The following is a 15,795-nucleotide window of genomic DNA, read 5'->3' on the forward strand; positions in this document are numbered from 1 at the left end:
TCTGCATTAATGTTTGTTTGTCTTTGTATACCTGGTTCTGACGCTGTTCCTGTCCTGTTCCATGTCTGTGCTAAATTAATGTTCAACTCTCCGTACCTGCTTCTCCTCATCAGCGTCGGTTCTTACAGAATGCAGAAGCCATAAAACAAAGCATAGGAGAGTGCTGCGTTTCGGTTGGTGGTGATGTCTGGTCCGAAGCTGCACCCGATGAAATGGGGGTGCTAAGACAGCTCGTCGGGCTTCCACGCCCGTGGCTCGAGATGTTTCTTTCCCTGGTTGGCTCGGCAGGCCCCATCCCACGTCAGCCTCAGCCGGATTGCCAGGGTTTTTTGCCTCAGCCGGCTCGCCAGGCATCTGTGCCTCAGCCGGCTCACCAGGCTCCCAAGTCCACGGGATTGTCAGGCTGGCACCTTCAACCAGATCGTCGGCTCCCACGCCTCGCCGGTTCACCAAGAACTTACGCCTCAGCCGGTTCTTTGGCTTCAACGACCAGCCGGCTGGTCCAGCGGCCATGCGTTGGCCGGCCCTTCAGGTTCGTCAGGTGGGAGCGGAGGCGCCCCTAGAGGGGGGGGGGGGGGGGGTACTGTCACGCCTGCTCCGCTCTCCCTCCCTAGGGCCTCAAGGGCGCCGAGCTGTCCTGCGTTGTGCACTCCTGCCACCATCATTACGCACACCTGCTTCCTTCATCACTCGCATCATTGATTCATTACACTCACCTGGACTCAATCACCGGTTTTTTTACCTCCCCTGTATCTGTCTGTTCCCCGCTTCTGCATTAATGTCCATTTGTCTTTGTATACCTGGTTCTGACGCTGTTCCTGTTCTGTTCCATGTCTGTGCTAAATTAAATGTTCAACTCTCCGTACCTGCTTCTCCTCATCAGCGTCGGTTCTTACACAATCAAGTTAGGCAGCTAGCTTGTCTAACTATCTTAGCTGCATGCCTGCTGGCAAAGGTAGGTAGACTTTAGAAAAGCAAGCAAAATACTAAATTGACTGAATAAGACACATTTCTTTCAATCTTTTACCCAGATTTTAGCAGAGATGCAGAGAATCATAGTTAGCTTATTTTMTTTAAAGAACCACCAGTCAGGATGATACAGACAGCTCAAGWGGTATMCTTAGATATGCAGAAAAATAAACATGTTTTTTACATTAAGCATATTAATTATGTTTCAAGATTTGCAGGAGAAAATTGTTTCAGGTGTTTGAGAAATGCTAAATTCTCTACCCCCCAGCCATCCTCACGTACTTGGTGTCCCCTCAGACTTTCGGGGTGCATGACGCACCTGGACAGCATAAWTCCCATTCAYTCAGAACACAAATTACTTGCAGACAGCAGTACAACACTCCAGCAAACAAAGACATTGATTTGCAATGCCATCCACAGGATCAGAGCTTCTCTCCAGGTGTTCTGTCAGAAATTCCACCTCTGTTTAAGAAAGGTTGTTATGAAGGATACTGCAACACTCTTAAAGGTGCAATGAAGCGATCATGTCAAGAGTTATGAATGCCTTTGTATACCCCATTCTTTTTATTTATGTGTATGTTGATTTTTTGCAATAACAACACATTTGGTGTTKATTTTTTTGCTTTCAGCAATCATTAAAATTGCTTTACATGGGATGGATCGAGAGATGCGAGAGGAGTACCTGGTCGTCATTCAAGCAAAAGACATGGGTGGTCATATGGGAGGATTGTCAGGGACAACAACAGTTACTGTCACACTAACAGATGTCAACGATAACCCGCCGAAGTTCTCAAAAAGTAAACAAAATGTCCAGTTCTCTCTCCAWATGCTATAGTTAGAACCCATCATTGGTAAATCTGAATGTATTTGTTGTTGTTTTGCTGCGTAATGTTTTTTCATGAATTTCCAAAATAATCAGAATTATACTAGTTATATAGATGCATAGATAAGGATACAACATCTACTGTTAGGGTGAAATAATCATGATGTCCTATTCTTCAGGTCTGTACGAGTTTGTGATCCCAGAGGACCTTGGCATTGGTAAACCTGGTGGCAAGGTAAAGGCAAATGATAGGGACATTGGAGAGAACGCCAAATCAACGTACAACATCATTGACGGTGATGAGAGGGATGTCTTCGAGATCACTACAGATGCCCAGACTCAAGAGGGGATCCTTCGGCTAAAGAAGGTAAGGACCTGACGCAAACTGCTCTGTCCTAGGGTTCCATCAACAACCACTTGATATCCTTAACAGCTTCAACTTAAACAAGGACCAAATAGTTGGTTGCAAGATGGGGTATCAAAGGAGGAAGGTCGTTCATACAGGCTACAAGTCAGAGCTGTATATCTAGACTGATTTAATTTAAATTGACCATGGGGAAAAAAATGCTGTTGTACTACATATATACTGCAAAGCCGTTTCAATGGCGAAGATGCAGAAAGATGGCGGCCCCCCATGTACTGTACTTACCACAAACACCTCATTTGCTAGGTTCGCCGTATTGCACTCTGTTACAKTTTTTTGGATTGGCATTAMCACAGTATACATGATCACAATTCTAGCTCCAAGACYGTGGCAATTTTAAGAAATACAAAATGTGATTGTGCTGATTTCTAGGCACATTGAACCATGTCACACGCCGTAGAAGACATCATATCTGAATTCCTCCATCTTAATGCACCTTCGCCATTGAATTGGTCAGGGACAACCAATTGGTTCCTGTAAGACTATATCAAAAACAGCTACCAAATGAACACGGTTGATTCGGTAGATGATTAAATGTACGAAAGGGAAAACAAATGATATGGCATGTTTGCCTCCAGCAATCTAAATATTTACTATTACACAACAATATGGAGTGTCACCATTGTTCCGTAGAACTGCGATGATAGAAGGAGCTACATCAGGCCTGAAGTATTCAAGTGTATGCATGAGTGATGGATGTGTGCTCAAGTCTTGACTCATGGTTAGTTTAATGTCTGGAGTTAGAGCTATACAGTAGATRATTCAAACGCGATTGTATGTCACTGCATTTGGATGCTAAATGACATTACGTTAGGACATCCACTGTGACTTCCTATTGGATGAAATTAAATCATATTTTTTCTGATGATCTGCCTGGAATAGATTATACTCTACTAAACAAAATAGACAGCTTGAGAACAAACTAGACATGATCAATAAGACCTTTGACATACTTCCCTCTAGTATTTCACAGCGACAGCAGTGCTGTGGCTCTGCCTCATCACTTTATTCCGGTATACTTGGCTTGGAATCTGTTGCCTGCATTGCTAATAGCATGATGGATGAGATTGCATGTGAAAAACAGGAAATCAACTGCCTACTCTCTTCTCACCTCCACATCTCCAGATGGTGAAGTTCAGATTACTTTAGCAGAACTGGTATTTCTGCTTCCGTTCCGTACTCTGAACAACATTTTCTTGGTTTCAGAGCCCTGTTGCACTTAGCTGATGTGGAAGAACAAAGGATTAAATGGAGCAAATAGCACCACGACACAAAAATAGTTTTGTAAACTACTGTCAAATACCAAGTGCAAATTATTAAAGATTCTTTGCGGCAAGGTTACAAAATATTGATCTAAACAAGACTGCAGAAGCACAAACTAAGAAGTGGCTTTGTTGTTTTGGGTTTAAGCTTTTTATCTTCCACCCCTCAGGCCTATCAGGGAATGTTAGTGGGAAGTTCTGCTTCCTCCACCAGCCAGCACTGAACTTTGATGTCTCTAAATGGCCAATATGTATACATACAGATCCTATGCTGAGATTTATGGGAATTTGAAGCATGGCACAGGAGGGCTCTGAGGTGGGGATGTCAGCAAGGGACAAGCATGGGGAAAATGGAGTGAAAAAGCTGCCCCATCTTCATATGCACATACTGTAGCAACACAAGCCGGTCCGACACTTTCACTAAGCATATGTTCCATCAATATGAAAACCAAAGTGCTGCTCTCTGGATTACAGAGAGTCAAGTGCTGCATGAATTGAACTCCCCCAAAACAATGAGTAATGGCAGAGTGGCATAGAGGGCCAATTCAAATATGGCTGACTCAGTGGAGAGGTCAGATGTCATTGAGGATTATTTGAGAGGATGAGCATATGAATACTATTGTCAAAGTTCTATMCTGAGGTAAAACGGTCGAGGTAGAGTCGCTTGTTGAAACAATCATACAGTGTTAAGAGGAGAACAAAAAAATACATACCGCTTTGTTATAAGATTTGGTCAATTATGCATTACATTTCATGAGTACAATTATAACTGCAATGCAGTAAGGAGTRTGACTTGTTAATTGTTGTTGTAAATCAAATACAAAAACAGAATAGAGGTGATCAGGAAATAGTGCTGAATAGTTAGTTTATCAATTGTGGAATTCCATTCTTTGTCTGTGGTGTAATTCTAACAARTGACCCCTGTCCACTTCTAGCCCTGAGCTCCTTTATACTTGGTATTAGGCTGGAATCCATTGAAACCAATGTTTGCTCTTGGTCCAGCTGTTCACTCCTCTCAACATAGAGGAGGAGAAGAAGGTGGGGACAGAGGAGAGAGAGAGAGGAAGAGCGGTTCAAAATGAAAATGGTCCAAATAGCTTCTCAGACCGTGGCAGACTGGGCTGCAGGGCCCTCTCCATACGGGTGCCCTGATGCCAGACGTGTGGACTTCAAAGCCCCCTGTCAGTCCCCYTCCCCAGCTGCTTTTCTCTCACAGCTGGGCCTGCTGTCGGCACTGCCCCAACACTGGCCTAACCCAGCCTAGGGGACCACTGGATTCTTATTCTTTTTTTGTGAAAAGCTGGAATACATTTTTTGATCCCTCTGTGAACCCCTCTCATTCCCAAAGCCAACTCACATCCCCTCAAGCGGCAAGGCCRAGTTTTGATTTCCCTATAAATCCTGGTTTTGGAGTGTGGAAGTGACTTGGTCCCATTATTCTAGTATTATAAGAGTGGCCAGAGGTGATTGAAAATAGTATTATAAGAGCGGCCAGAGGTGATTCAAAATACAATTGTGACAGTCTGGGATGGCTGCAGGGACGCCAGAGACTTAAATTGCGATGTTTTTACATGTTGCAACTATTCAATGATGAGCATGTGTAAACAAGTACTGGACTGTTTTTCAATGTCCTTGTGAAATTGGAACGAGACCAACTGTTATTTAAGGGGTTTGTTTCTTCTCACTGAAGTACACATACAGTAGGTATGCAATTCTCCCTAGTAAATTGCATTGTTGTATTAGAATTCCTGAATACACATCCACTTCTATTCGTGTGATGATAATGCCTCAATAATTGCTATCCTTCAAATGATTGCCGGCAATAATCTTATAACAGTGTTATCGTCATGGTAATGCACGGACACAAAATTATATTTTCAGGTAGCACAAACCTACAAATAACATTAGTTTCATTATTGCCTAACACATTTGAACCAGATCGGTGTGATATCAGATTAGATTAACTTTATTTACAGCCTTATTCTATCCTAGAGCAGATGTCACAAAACAAATTGCCAACACATGGATTACTTGAGGTGAGATTGTGGTTATTGCTAAWAATTACAAATGTTGTTCCACCCTGTGCTTGGATTATTTCCCTACATGTTTTTGATAGGATCAGAGATCACACTATTGAATTTCAACTCAGAAATGCTTCAGACTCTTCTCCATCCACATCAGGTGCATTTTTCCCCTGTTGCTTTGGACATCAGTGAAAGGCATGTGTTTCTGTCATTTTGTACAGCCCCTGAACTTCGAGACTAAAAAGTCATATACACTGAAGGTGGAGGCYGCCAACATTCGATTTGATCCCAACAGCGGCGCCCCCTTCAAGGATACAGCCACGGTGAAGATTYSWGTGGAAGATTCAGATGAACCCCCTGTCTTCTCCAAGCCCACYTTTGTCCTGCAGGTGGATGAGAATGCCCCCATCAACACGGTTGTAGGAACGGTCACAGCCCGCGATCCTGATGTCACTGGCAGTCTGGTCAGGTAAGAAACAAGATGTTATTCACAACCTCATTTCACCAAACACTTGTTTAACTTATTGTTTAAACACCCATATAAGGACTGCTGTGTGCCATGGAATCATATGTATTTAAAAACATAGTCTTGCCACATGTTCCATTGGACGTGAAATGTGAGCCGACGGCTGCCCTGGTTTCCTTAGGACCACAATGTAGTAAACTTGAAAGCACAGCACAGGGAGACTTCTCTTCGGGATGACTTTGCCTGCTGCGTTTCGGTTGTGTGACTTATTCTTGGAAATACCACAAGGGCACCTTGTACAGGTTATACAGGCAATTTCTCTCCATCCACCCCGGCATTTCATTAATTCTCCAGTGACTTGCCGCGTTCCCCGGACAACACTCAACAGGTTGTGTAATTTCATGGTGAACAGAGTGCAAGCTGGTAATCATTATTTGGCTATTGCCAAAGCAGGGGAGTTCAACCTGGTTCCATCTTCATAAAGAAATTCAAAATGYCATACCAAGATAATGTAACCTGGTCTCATGTTTGGGCGTCTCTTTAGTTCTTCTTCTATGACCCCAATGCTCTTTTATGTTGCACGTTCACAACGTTTTTCATTATCACTGTGCTGTGCTGTGCATATTTGACATGTGGTATATATTATGCTGCTGATCTATGTGTGATAAGCATGGCCCTATTTCATTTTTATGTGAACATGTCTATCCAAGTGGCCAAAATCATTGTCATAAACGGTACTACATTGTACTATATTGACATGTCAGACTGGCATTTGGGAATCATATTCTTCAGTGTAATGATGTATTAGGTTGTTTTTTTCACTCAGGACTTTCTCATTGAAAGTATATTTCTGATTCCTTGTTTTCTGTTTTAAATGAAAGAGCACTTTATGTATTTACTATTTTGTGGATAAGATTACACATTACGATAAGTGAATTGAGGCTGAAGGATATTATGCCAGTGTATGTAAGGCTGTCCGAAAGCTTTCAAGCAATCAGAGTTAAAGGAAGCTTTACGGAACCTACTTAGAGGCTGTAAGAGTTTGGAGCCGGATAAAAATGAATTATTTTCTGCACGTAAGTGGTTAATGTCACATTGCTTCCCATGTCTGCCAATGTCAATGAAGGCATTCAACAGTAAACCCATTCTGTTTAGGGGCAGGAAGGGAATGGCTCTTWCACAGCTTGAGATGTTCATGCCATCTTGTGTTGTTTCTCAATASTGATAAATTGCTCCACTGCAAGATGGAATCTTACTTTTTTGGGGGTATTTTCTTAAAACTGCATTGTTGGTTAAGGGCTTGTAAGTAAGCATTTCACTGTAAGATCTACACCTGTTGTATTCGGCACATGTGACAAATAAAATGTGATTTGATTWMAATGTACTGTACCTTTAAAGCCCCCATGCAGTCTTTTTATTTAATTTCTAATAAATCACTATGTGTGTTTATTTKATGAAAATAATTCCCAAAATATTTGTTATTATTRGTTTCCATGAGCCGCCATTGAAATGCTCAGTCTGATCGTATTGTGTTGAGACAAATGTTAATATAGGTACATACACAGCCCTGAATGGCAGATAGGATCGTCTAGACCAGGGGCCTTCAACCTTTTCAAGCATGAGAGCTACTTTTAAATTATGAAACATGTCGCAAGCTACTCATARATTTTTTCCTAGCTTTCKAATAGGACACTCTTTGTATTTTCCCYAATTCRATTTTCTCGCTTTTAATTTACCTGGTTTGGGATTTTTTTTCCAGTTTTTCACTCTAAATATTACAATTATTCATAGAGAAACAATGAAATTGGATGATGTGAYTCCATGTCAATGCTTAATTCACATCAGAAGATACTTTTTGAATGTAATACCCCTTTAGAGGAGAGGAATGTGCTGGTCTAGTGATGTTTTTGCTGCTGCATTATGTCATGACACAAGTAGTCATGATATAATTCTTAATAATTAAGCCTACTTTCTGGTTTACTTTCTAACATTTCATTGAGAAGGTTTTGGGGAAACTCTTTCTGTCTACCCAAAACACAGATATCACTATGTCTAACAGATATACAGGGGCAATATTGATGGAAATAAATAGGCAGATATTGTGTTACGTTTGACTTTTTAAGCCAATTGTGGCTACAGCACCTTTAGAAACTATTGACACCCCTTGCCTTTTTCCACATTTTGTTGTGTTACGACCTGAATRTAAAATTAATTACATTGACATTTCYTGTCACTGGCCTACACACAATATATAATACATACATAATGTCAAAMTGGAGTTATGTTTTTAGAAATGTTGACAWATTATTTAAAAAATMTAAAACTTTTTTAATGTCTTGAGTCAATAAGTATTCAACCCCTTTGTTATGGCAAGCCTAAATGAGATCAGGAGWAAAAATGTAACCGACRGCCTTGATTTAGTKTTATGTAGCAACTTTTGAAATTGTGTTTTTTACATTGGGTGAAAGCAGAGACTCAGAGCTAGAAAATMGTATATCATACACTGCAGTTGAGGAACAATGGGAGAATAATTCTGCTTTGAAAGTTGYTCAACTTGTACCCCACTTTTGAGAAAATGGCCCTTGAATGTWTTGGGACACCTACTGGTAGAGCTCTTCGTTGTCTACACCCATTCAGCATCGTTCACACCCTCTTAAGCATTAGCCCCACCCATCTCTTTACCACATGTCAAGCCAGGTGGTACACACACCCTATATCAAAAAGTCTCTATGTTTATTTGTCACATGCACAGGGTTATAGAAGGTGTGAACGGTACAGTGTGAACGGTACAGTGAAGTGGTTACTTGTACAGTAGCAATATCAAAAACAGAAAGTGTACAGATAAAAARGTTTTATAATTATTAYATGACACTTACCAAACACACTTGTCTAAATGGTATAACCACTTCCAAGCCACATCTTGCCAAGTGGATGGGCCACTATTGTCTACATGTTCATGAAATACAATAGATGACTAATAACAACAACTAATAACAAGACAACTAAAGTAAATCATACTGTGTCCGTAAAACATATATGGGTTAAGAACTTTTGTGAAAGACCACAGTTTGAAAGATATGACAAATAGAAATCAAACCGGATGGACATCAGAAATAATGGGAGAGGTTGAGGGTAGAGGAAGGACAGGAGTAAAAACAAACAAAATAGAACTATTGTAAAATAGAGTGTGTCCATAAAATGTATATAGTATGTATAAGCTGGAAGTAGAGMCCTAKGTGTTGTTGTTCACTAGTTTACTCCAATTAGGGGAGGGGTGGTAGGGTTAGAAAGTAAWAAAGGAAAATATATTTAAAAAAATATGTATGTATATATATATATGTTTGTATGTATGTGTATATGTATGTATTTATATGTGTATGTACAGTTGAAGTCGGAGTTTACATACACCTTAGCCAAATACATTTAAACTCAGTTTTTCACAATTCTTGACATTTAACCAAGTAAKAATTCCCTGACTTAGGTCAGTTAGGATCACCACTTTATTTTAAGAATGTGAAATGTCAGAACAATAGTAGAGAGAATGATTTATTTCAGCTTTTATTTCTTTCATCACATTCCTGGTGGGTCAGAAGTTTACTCAATTAGTATTTGGTAGCATTGCCTTTAAATTGATTAACTTGGGTCAAACGTTTCAGGTAACCTTCCACAAGCTTCCCACAATAAGTTGGGTGAATTTTCGTGAATTTTTCGCCCATTCCCTCCTGAAAGAGCTGGTATAAACTGAGTCAGGTTTGTTGGCTCCATGCTCGCACACCGCTTTTACAGTTATGCCCACACATTTTTCATCATAGAGATGAGGTCAGGGCTTTGTGATGGCCACTCCAATACCTTGAACTTGTTGTCTGCTTCCTTAACCAGTTATTTGCCACAAACTTTGGAAGTATGCGTGTGGTCATTGTCCATTTGAAGACCCATTTGCGACCAAGCATTTAACTTCCTGACTGATGTTTTGAGCTGTTGCTTCCAATTATTCCACATATTTCTCGCTTCCTCATTGATGTCATCTATTTTGTGAAGTGCACCAGTCCCTCCTGCAGCAAAGCACCCCCCACAACATGATGCTGCCACCCCAGTGCTTCACGTGGTGGGGTGGTGTTCTTCAGCTTGCAAGCCTCCCCATTTTCCCTCCAAACATAATCAATGTTCATTATGGTCAAACAGTTCTATTTTTTATTTTCATCAGACCAGAGGACATTTCTCCATAAAGTACGATCTTTTTCCCCATGTGCAGTTGAAAAATCGTATGTCTGCTTTTTTATTGCGTGTTTGACGACAGTGGCTTCTTCTTAAACTGCTTGAGCTGGGGTCTTTCAGGGGTTAGCTCGATGGCAATATGCATCAGAGATCATATAATATCAATGTTAAAGCAAAAATATACTCCAGAGGAAGAGAATAGTAGACTCGTTTTACTGGTAATTGCCTGCATACGCAGGATTTGAAAGGAACTTATCAGTACCATATAGCTGTGTTTTAGTCGCAGTCTCTATAGAAGAGGCATCGTGCACAACGAGAGGACAGCCACAATGTGTGAGCTAGAGGTCATTCTCTTAAATTCGGCATCTAAGAAATTTACATGACGAGTCTGTTCTTGCACCATCTTCCATTCAAATACGGTGTTGCGCAACAATACACTTCTACTTAAAGGAGACAGAACGCGGTTACAACAACACCAGGCTAACACATTCGCTTTCCAAAAACATCTCAGGATGAGTCGTTGCAAATATCAGCTCAAGAGTTAAACGGAGTTTTCGTGCTTCCTTCGTGTTCTCCATGTGTTTTGTGAGCTTGCAGCTCAGTGCCACTAGTGTTCTTGGTTACAAAGCACTTAATTTTTAAAACAGTGTCTTCGTGGTGGATGAATCAGAATTGAGTCTGGGTAACATATAGTAATTATGAATGTCATATCTGCATAATATCTTAGTGATAAACTTTTATTATAATGTATCCCTTTGGACTAAGACTTATTAGTGTTGCCAGCTGCAGCCTTTTTTCCCTTCTCGTCACTTGGGACCCAAGAGGGGAGAGGTCAGGCTTTTGTCTTTCACCATCTCCGCTATGCAGATATCAGAAAGTGAACGAGACCAGAATGACATTTGTCTTCATATGTGATCGTGTATCTGTTTTACACCATTGTGAATGGATGGCGTGAGTTAAGTGGAACCAATTACTGTCTCCACAATGTCTGTGCGCAAGTCACTCCTCCTCAGTGAGCTTGTCCAGTTATCGGTGTCAAGGATGTACGTAGTGGTGTTACTTAGATGGGTGTACCTACGATGACAATGACTAGCCTGATGAGTAATGTTTTGGAATGAAATGAAACACGTGATGTTTTTCTATGATTAGTACCAGGAACGAGATTAGAACCTCGTCTGAAACCAAACTGAACGAAATTATGCGCAATGCTACTGGCTATGGATAGTAGTAAAAACACAAGTAAAATCTTTCTTTGTCGAACTGTTCCCTAAGATCTGTGGTTCGTCATGTAAGTTTGTAGCAAGGAGGTTGTATCTTGGCTTTATAAAATAAATTTTTATCTACTTAGGGACTTCAGGAATTCTTATAACACTTAATTGATCTGAAGTCAAAGGCTATTGTAAAGCTCAGATTATTAAAGATTAAGTTTAAGTATAACCTCTGACTGGTGTGGGTTTGTAAACCTCCTCATTTAGGCTAATACAGGAAAATATGCCACACACTAACCAAAAAGTGGACACACTGTCATACATACCTTCCACCAATCATCAATGGAGCGTCCCCAGTACGATTCTGTCTCCGGGTCTTAAATGGAAATAAATTGCTATTAAATCAATGTCACAGGAACACCCAAATAACATACATTGAATGTACAAAACATTAAGGACACCTGTCTCTTTCCATGACAGACTGACCAGTGAAAGCTACATCCCCTTATTTATGTCACTTCTTAAATCCAATTCAATCAGTGTCGCATGAAGGGGAGTTGACAGGTTGAAGAACGGATTTTTAAGCCGAGACCAATTGAGTCCATGGAATTGTGTATGTGTTGCCATCAGAGGTGTAAGTGCCTTATGGAATAGTGGTAGTAGTAATGCCAGGGAACAAAGCACCGTTGTGTGTGGACACAGAATTGCAATGCTTGCTATGTGGTTTTCATGTCAACAGTCCCCGTGTTCTGTATGAGACAGATGTCCAGCACCCAAAGATATCCAGCCCAACTTGATACAAACTTGGGAAGCATTGGAGTTAACAGGGCCAGCATCCTCTGTGAGAATGCTTTGACACCTTGTAGAGTCCATGGCCCTGATGACATTGAGGTGTTTCTGAGGGCTAATAAGCTGGGGAGGAGGGTAGCAAGCTCACAATTATAGGAAGCGTTCCTAATGTTGGGTTATACTCAGTTATAATCTAAAATATTGCTGGAGTATGTCAGCTTTATAAATATTGGGAGGACAAAGACTGTTGGATCATTCGTGTGTAGTAGCGAGGAATATATGGTGATTCAGACACATGCTACTGCTGTTTCCCTACAGAGAGTAAGCTTGGAAGAAAGTGAAGAACTGCTGCCTCCATCAACACTAGTCAAAATCGGGCAATCCATTAATTGTCAAAGTTACATCAAATGGCCATGACAAAACGATGCACTGAGTTTTCACTATTGTTTTTCCTTCACTTATGTTTCTCAATGTTTATCCATCAAACCTATGCAGAGCCTTGACAAAAGTTTTTCAACCTAATCGAAAAACAACAAGTCAGTTGTAGTTGTCCTGCGTTGTCATTCATCTCTTGTAGCGAATTTCTAATCAGAAACTGGTACTTGACAAAATGCTCTCTATTACTCAGAGACAATAGAGCTCTGGTCTTCTAAATGAGATCTACATCTGACAATAAAAATACAAACCCTGAAATAATGTTGTTTCAATTACAACACTGTTGTCTTCCTTGAGGCATACGCCTCTTTTAAAACATGCTGTCTTATTGCATAATCGACTAGCCTTACTTTTCATATAAAAATATATTCCATATATCGCGTGTTAAAAGATATTAGTGGAATTATAAAGGAAATATAGCAAGAAATCCAAGTGAGAAATCCTCCCGGCAGAATTTTGTCGTGTGAAAACAATTGAAATTTTGGGCAGAAAGTTATAAGCATATTGCTGCCCTAGAAAACAGGACTGCTTGAAGTCTGCAACATGAGTGAGCAAAAATTCAATTAATTTCGACGACAATCATCCTTAGTGAATTCTTATTTTCGTCCTTTTTACCCAAATACTAACTTACACTACTGCAGAGTTTATCTATGCCATAGAGACAGAAAGCTCCCGACCACACTTGAACAGCACTATCACAGTTTTGTTAAAACCTGGGAAATCCTCTGCTTTGTGTCATATAGACCAAATATTCTTATTGAACAACGTCATATAAGATTCCTTGCGAAACTCATAGCTCTGCTAGACTGGATAAGGTTACTTCTGGACTTGGTTGATATCAAACAAGCTTCTGTAAGAAAGCCGCTCATCTCCCTGTCACGTTCGCCGTGACCTATTTCTGTTATTTGTGTATGGCAGTTTCAGGACGTGAGTTGGCTGTCCATCTTATGTTTTTCTGTTTTCTAGTTGTTAGGTCTGCCTGGGTATGCCTCATCAAATTAGATGGCCCAGTCGTGTTTTGCGTTCCTCTTAATTGAGAGTCATATTACGGGTAGGTTTTTCACAGATGTCGTTGTGTGGTGGGTTGTCTCCATGTGTCAGTGTTTGTCCGCACCATACGGACTGTCTCGTTTTTGTAAGTCTGTTCTAGTTCGTGGAGTTCTTCGTGTTTATTTTTAGTTCCATGTCCAGCGTCTGTCTAACTCCAATTTTGAGTTATTTTGTAAGCATCCAATGTCATCCTTTTTTTCGTGTTGTCCGTCTTTACTTTAATAAATTCATTATTCTCACAATCACGTCTTGCATTTTGGTCATAATCCTTTTGTACTCCCTCCTCTATTCGGACGATCATGAAAAGATAGGAGGCAAAACCGAAAGAAACCAAGGAACCACCGATCCAGAACCAAGCGGGCGTGAATGGCTACGGCCACTTATGGAGCCTGCTACACATGGAATCCATTCTGGTAGCTTGGAGGAAGTAAGTTGGAGGAAAAGGACACTGGCCACATTCGGGAAATATCGCCGCGCCTCGTGAGGAATGGAGGCAGGAAGAGCCCATGATAAACCAGCGCCCTTGAAATACAGCCCACAGGTGGTATGAGAGTACACCGGCGAGCGCTAAAGGAGACCCGCTGGATCGATTGACTCAAAATAAGCCCGTATTGTAGCAAAATTAAGTCAATGCTCATCAAGAAGAAGCTCCGGATTCTTATAATTGAAGCCAAGTGAGTACCATAGCGAATTTCCTGTAATTCTCCCAGCTGTTTAATGCAAGCTACACAACAGTCAAAAAGCCCCTCATGATACGTAAGAAACCCCAAAAGATATAGGCGGGGGCTAGACGTAGTGGGCCACAGGGCACAGCGTAGCAGAGGAGACCTGCGCCCACTTCCCAGGCTAACACGTGGAGACGGGAGATACTGTGCAGACACCGGTTACCAGTAGAAGCCGCACGTACACTTCCTGTATCGTTGTGTCTTAAACTCTACGACCCTACGATGGCCCTGGAATCTGTGAGTACTACAGTAGATGTTTTATATCCACCTCCCTGCTGTACTAATAATCGTTAGGCTAAGGTACTCTAAAACAGTTTGTTGCAAAAAACATTACGCGCATTTGATAGACTGTCAAGGCATCGCTAACACAAGTAAGGGATCCGCGCACAGCTGCAAAGCGCTTTCCATGTCCTCCAAGATCCGACCTTCCACACCTCAACAAGTCACGGTTCATAGTTATAAAACCACCCACCGCCCCGAACCAGGATGTGTGGCCCAGTCCCGGCTACTCGCCTTACGCATGTTTCCGTCCGGTTCGCCACCTAACATATATATGAAGCCCAGAAATCAGCTGAGTCATGATTCTACACTACCACGCAGCTAGTCTGAGCGACCACGGTGTATGCATATCAACCCAAGTAATTGAAGGTGTGGAAGCACAGGCTTCAATATATATTAGCCAGACTCAAACAAGAAATGAGCCATTCGCTATGCACGATCCGAAGGTAATTTCCAAGCCGGCGAGGAGACCTGTGAAAGGAGATACGACTAAACCTCCCGCCCACAGCCCGGAGCAGGAAGAAGTTACCACCAGTCCCCACTTACATCTACGCACCAGGTTTCCGAAGATGCATGTGCGTCCAGAAGCCCTGTACCCCCCTCAGCCCACCACCCGCCACTTTTCCGTAATGGCGTGTACCAGATTCGGGCCACCCTGCCCTCCGGAAGACACAACAGTCTCCGGACAACCGCACTAAGCCTCCTGTCGTCTTCCTAGAGCCCTGATACGCACTGTTCCTTCTATCCCCCGTACTCGTCCTGAGGGTGGGGCTCCGTTGCACTCAGCCGGAACGCAGCCAAGGCACTCGGAGAAAGAAGAGAACCAGGAGAGGATGCCACCGAGTGCCGCGTACAAGCCACCAGCCTTATAGATGCACTATTGAGAGGTAGTGCCCTGTCCGCTGCTTCCATCGCACTAGGCTTGAAGCTGCGTGTCGCCAGTCCGGTGCCTCCATTCCGAGACGCCGCACCACCTACCGAGGCCGTACAGATGTGCGGGTGCTACAAGGCAGGACCAAGAGATCTGCCTCCCCGCGTGCCCAACGCCGCAAAACCTCATTAACCTTACCGAGTCTGCCACTTAGACTCCGCATGAACTTGCCCGTCTGTATTGACCTCCAAAGGA

At 41.9% G+C, this 15,795-nt stretch overlaps 1 protein-coding gene across 2 annotated transcripts in view; it reads left to right on the top strand.

Annotated features, from left to right (window-relative positions):
• Nucleotides 1–15,795, top strand: part of cdh8 (cadherin 8) — a 104,896-nt gene that overhangs the window by 72,802 nt on the left and 16,299 nt on the right. For both annotated transcript variants that reach the window (XM_023995259.2, XM_023995258.2), the window contains exons 5-7: nucleotides 1,599–1,766; nucleotides 1,972–2,159; nucleotides 5,724–5,971. In XM_023995259.2, the coding sequence (XP_023851027.1) occupies nucleotides 1,599–1,766; nucleotides 1,972–2,159; nucleotides 5,724–5,971 (604 nt within the window). The remainder of the gene's footprint in view (nucleotides 1–1,598; nucleotides 1,767–1,971; nucleotides 2,160–5,723; nucleotides 5,972–15,795) is intronic.

Source organism: Salvelinus sp. IW2-2015, linkage group LG10 (assembly GCF_002910315.2).
Source record: "Salvelinus sp. IW2-2015 linkage group LG10, ASM291031v2, whole genome shotgun sequence".
NCBI classification, from domain to species: Eukaryota; Metazoa; Chordata; class Actinopteri; order Salmoniformes; family Salmonidae; genus Salvelinus; species Salvelinus sp. IW2-2015.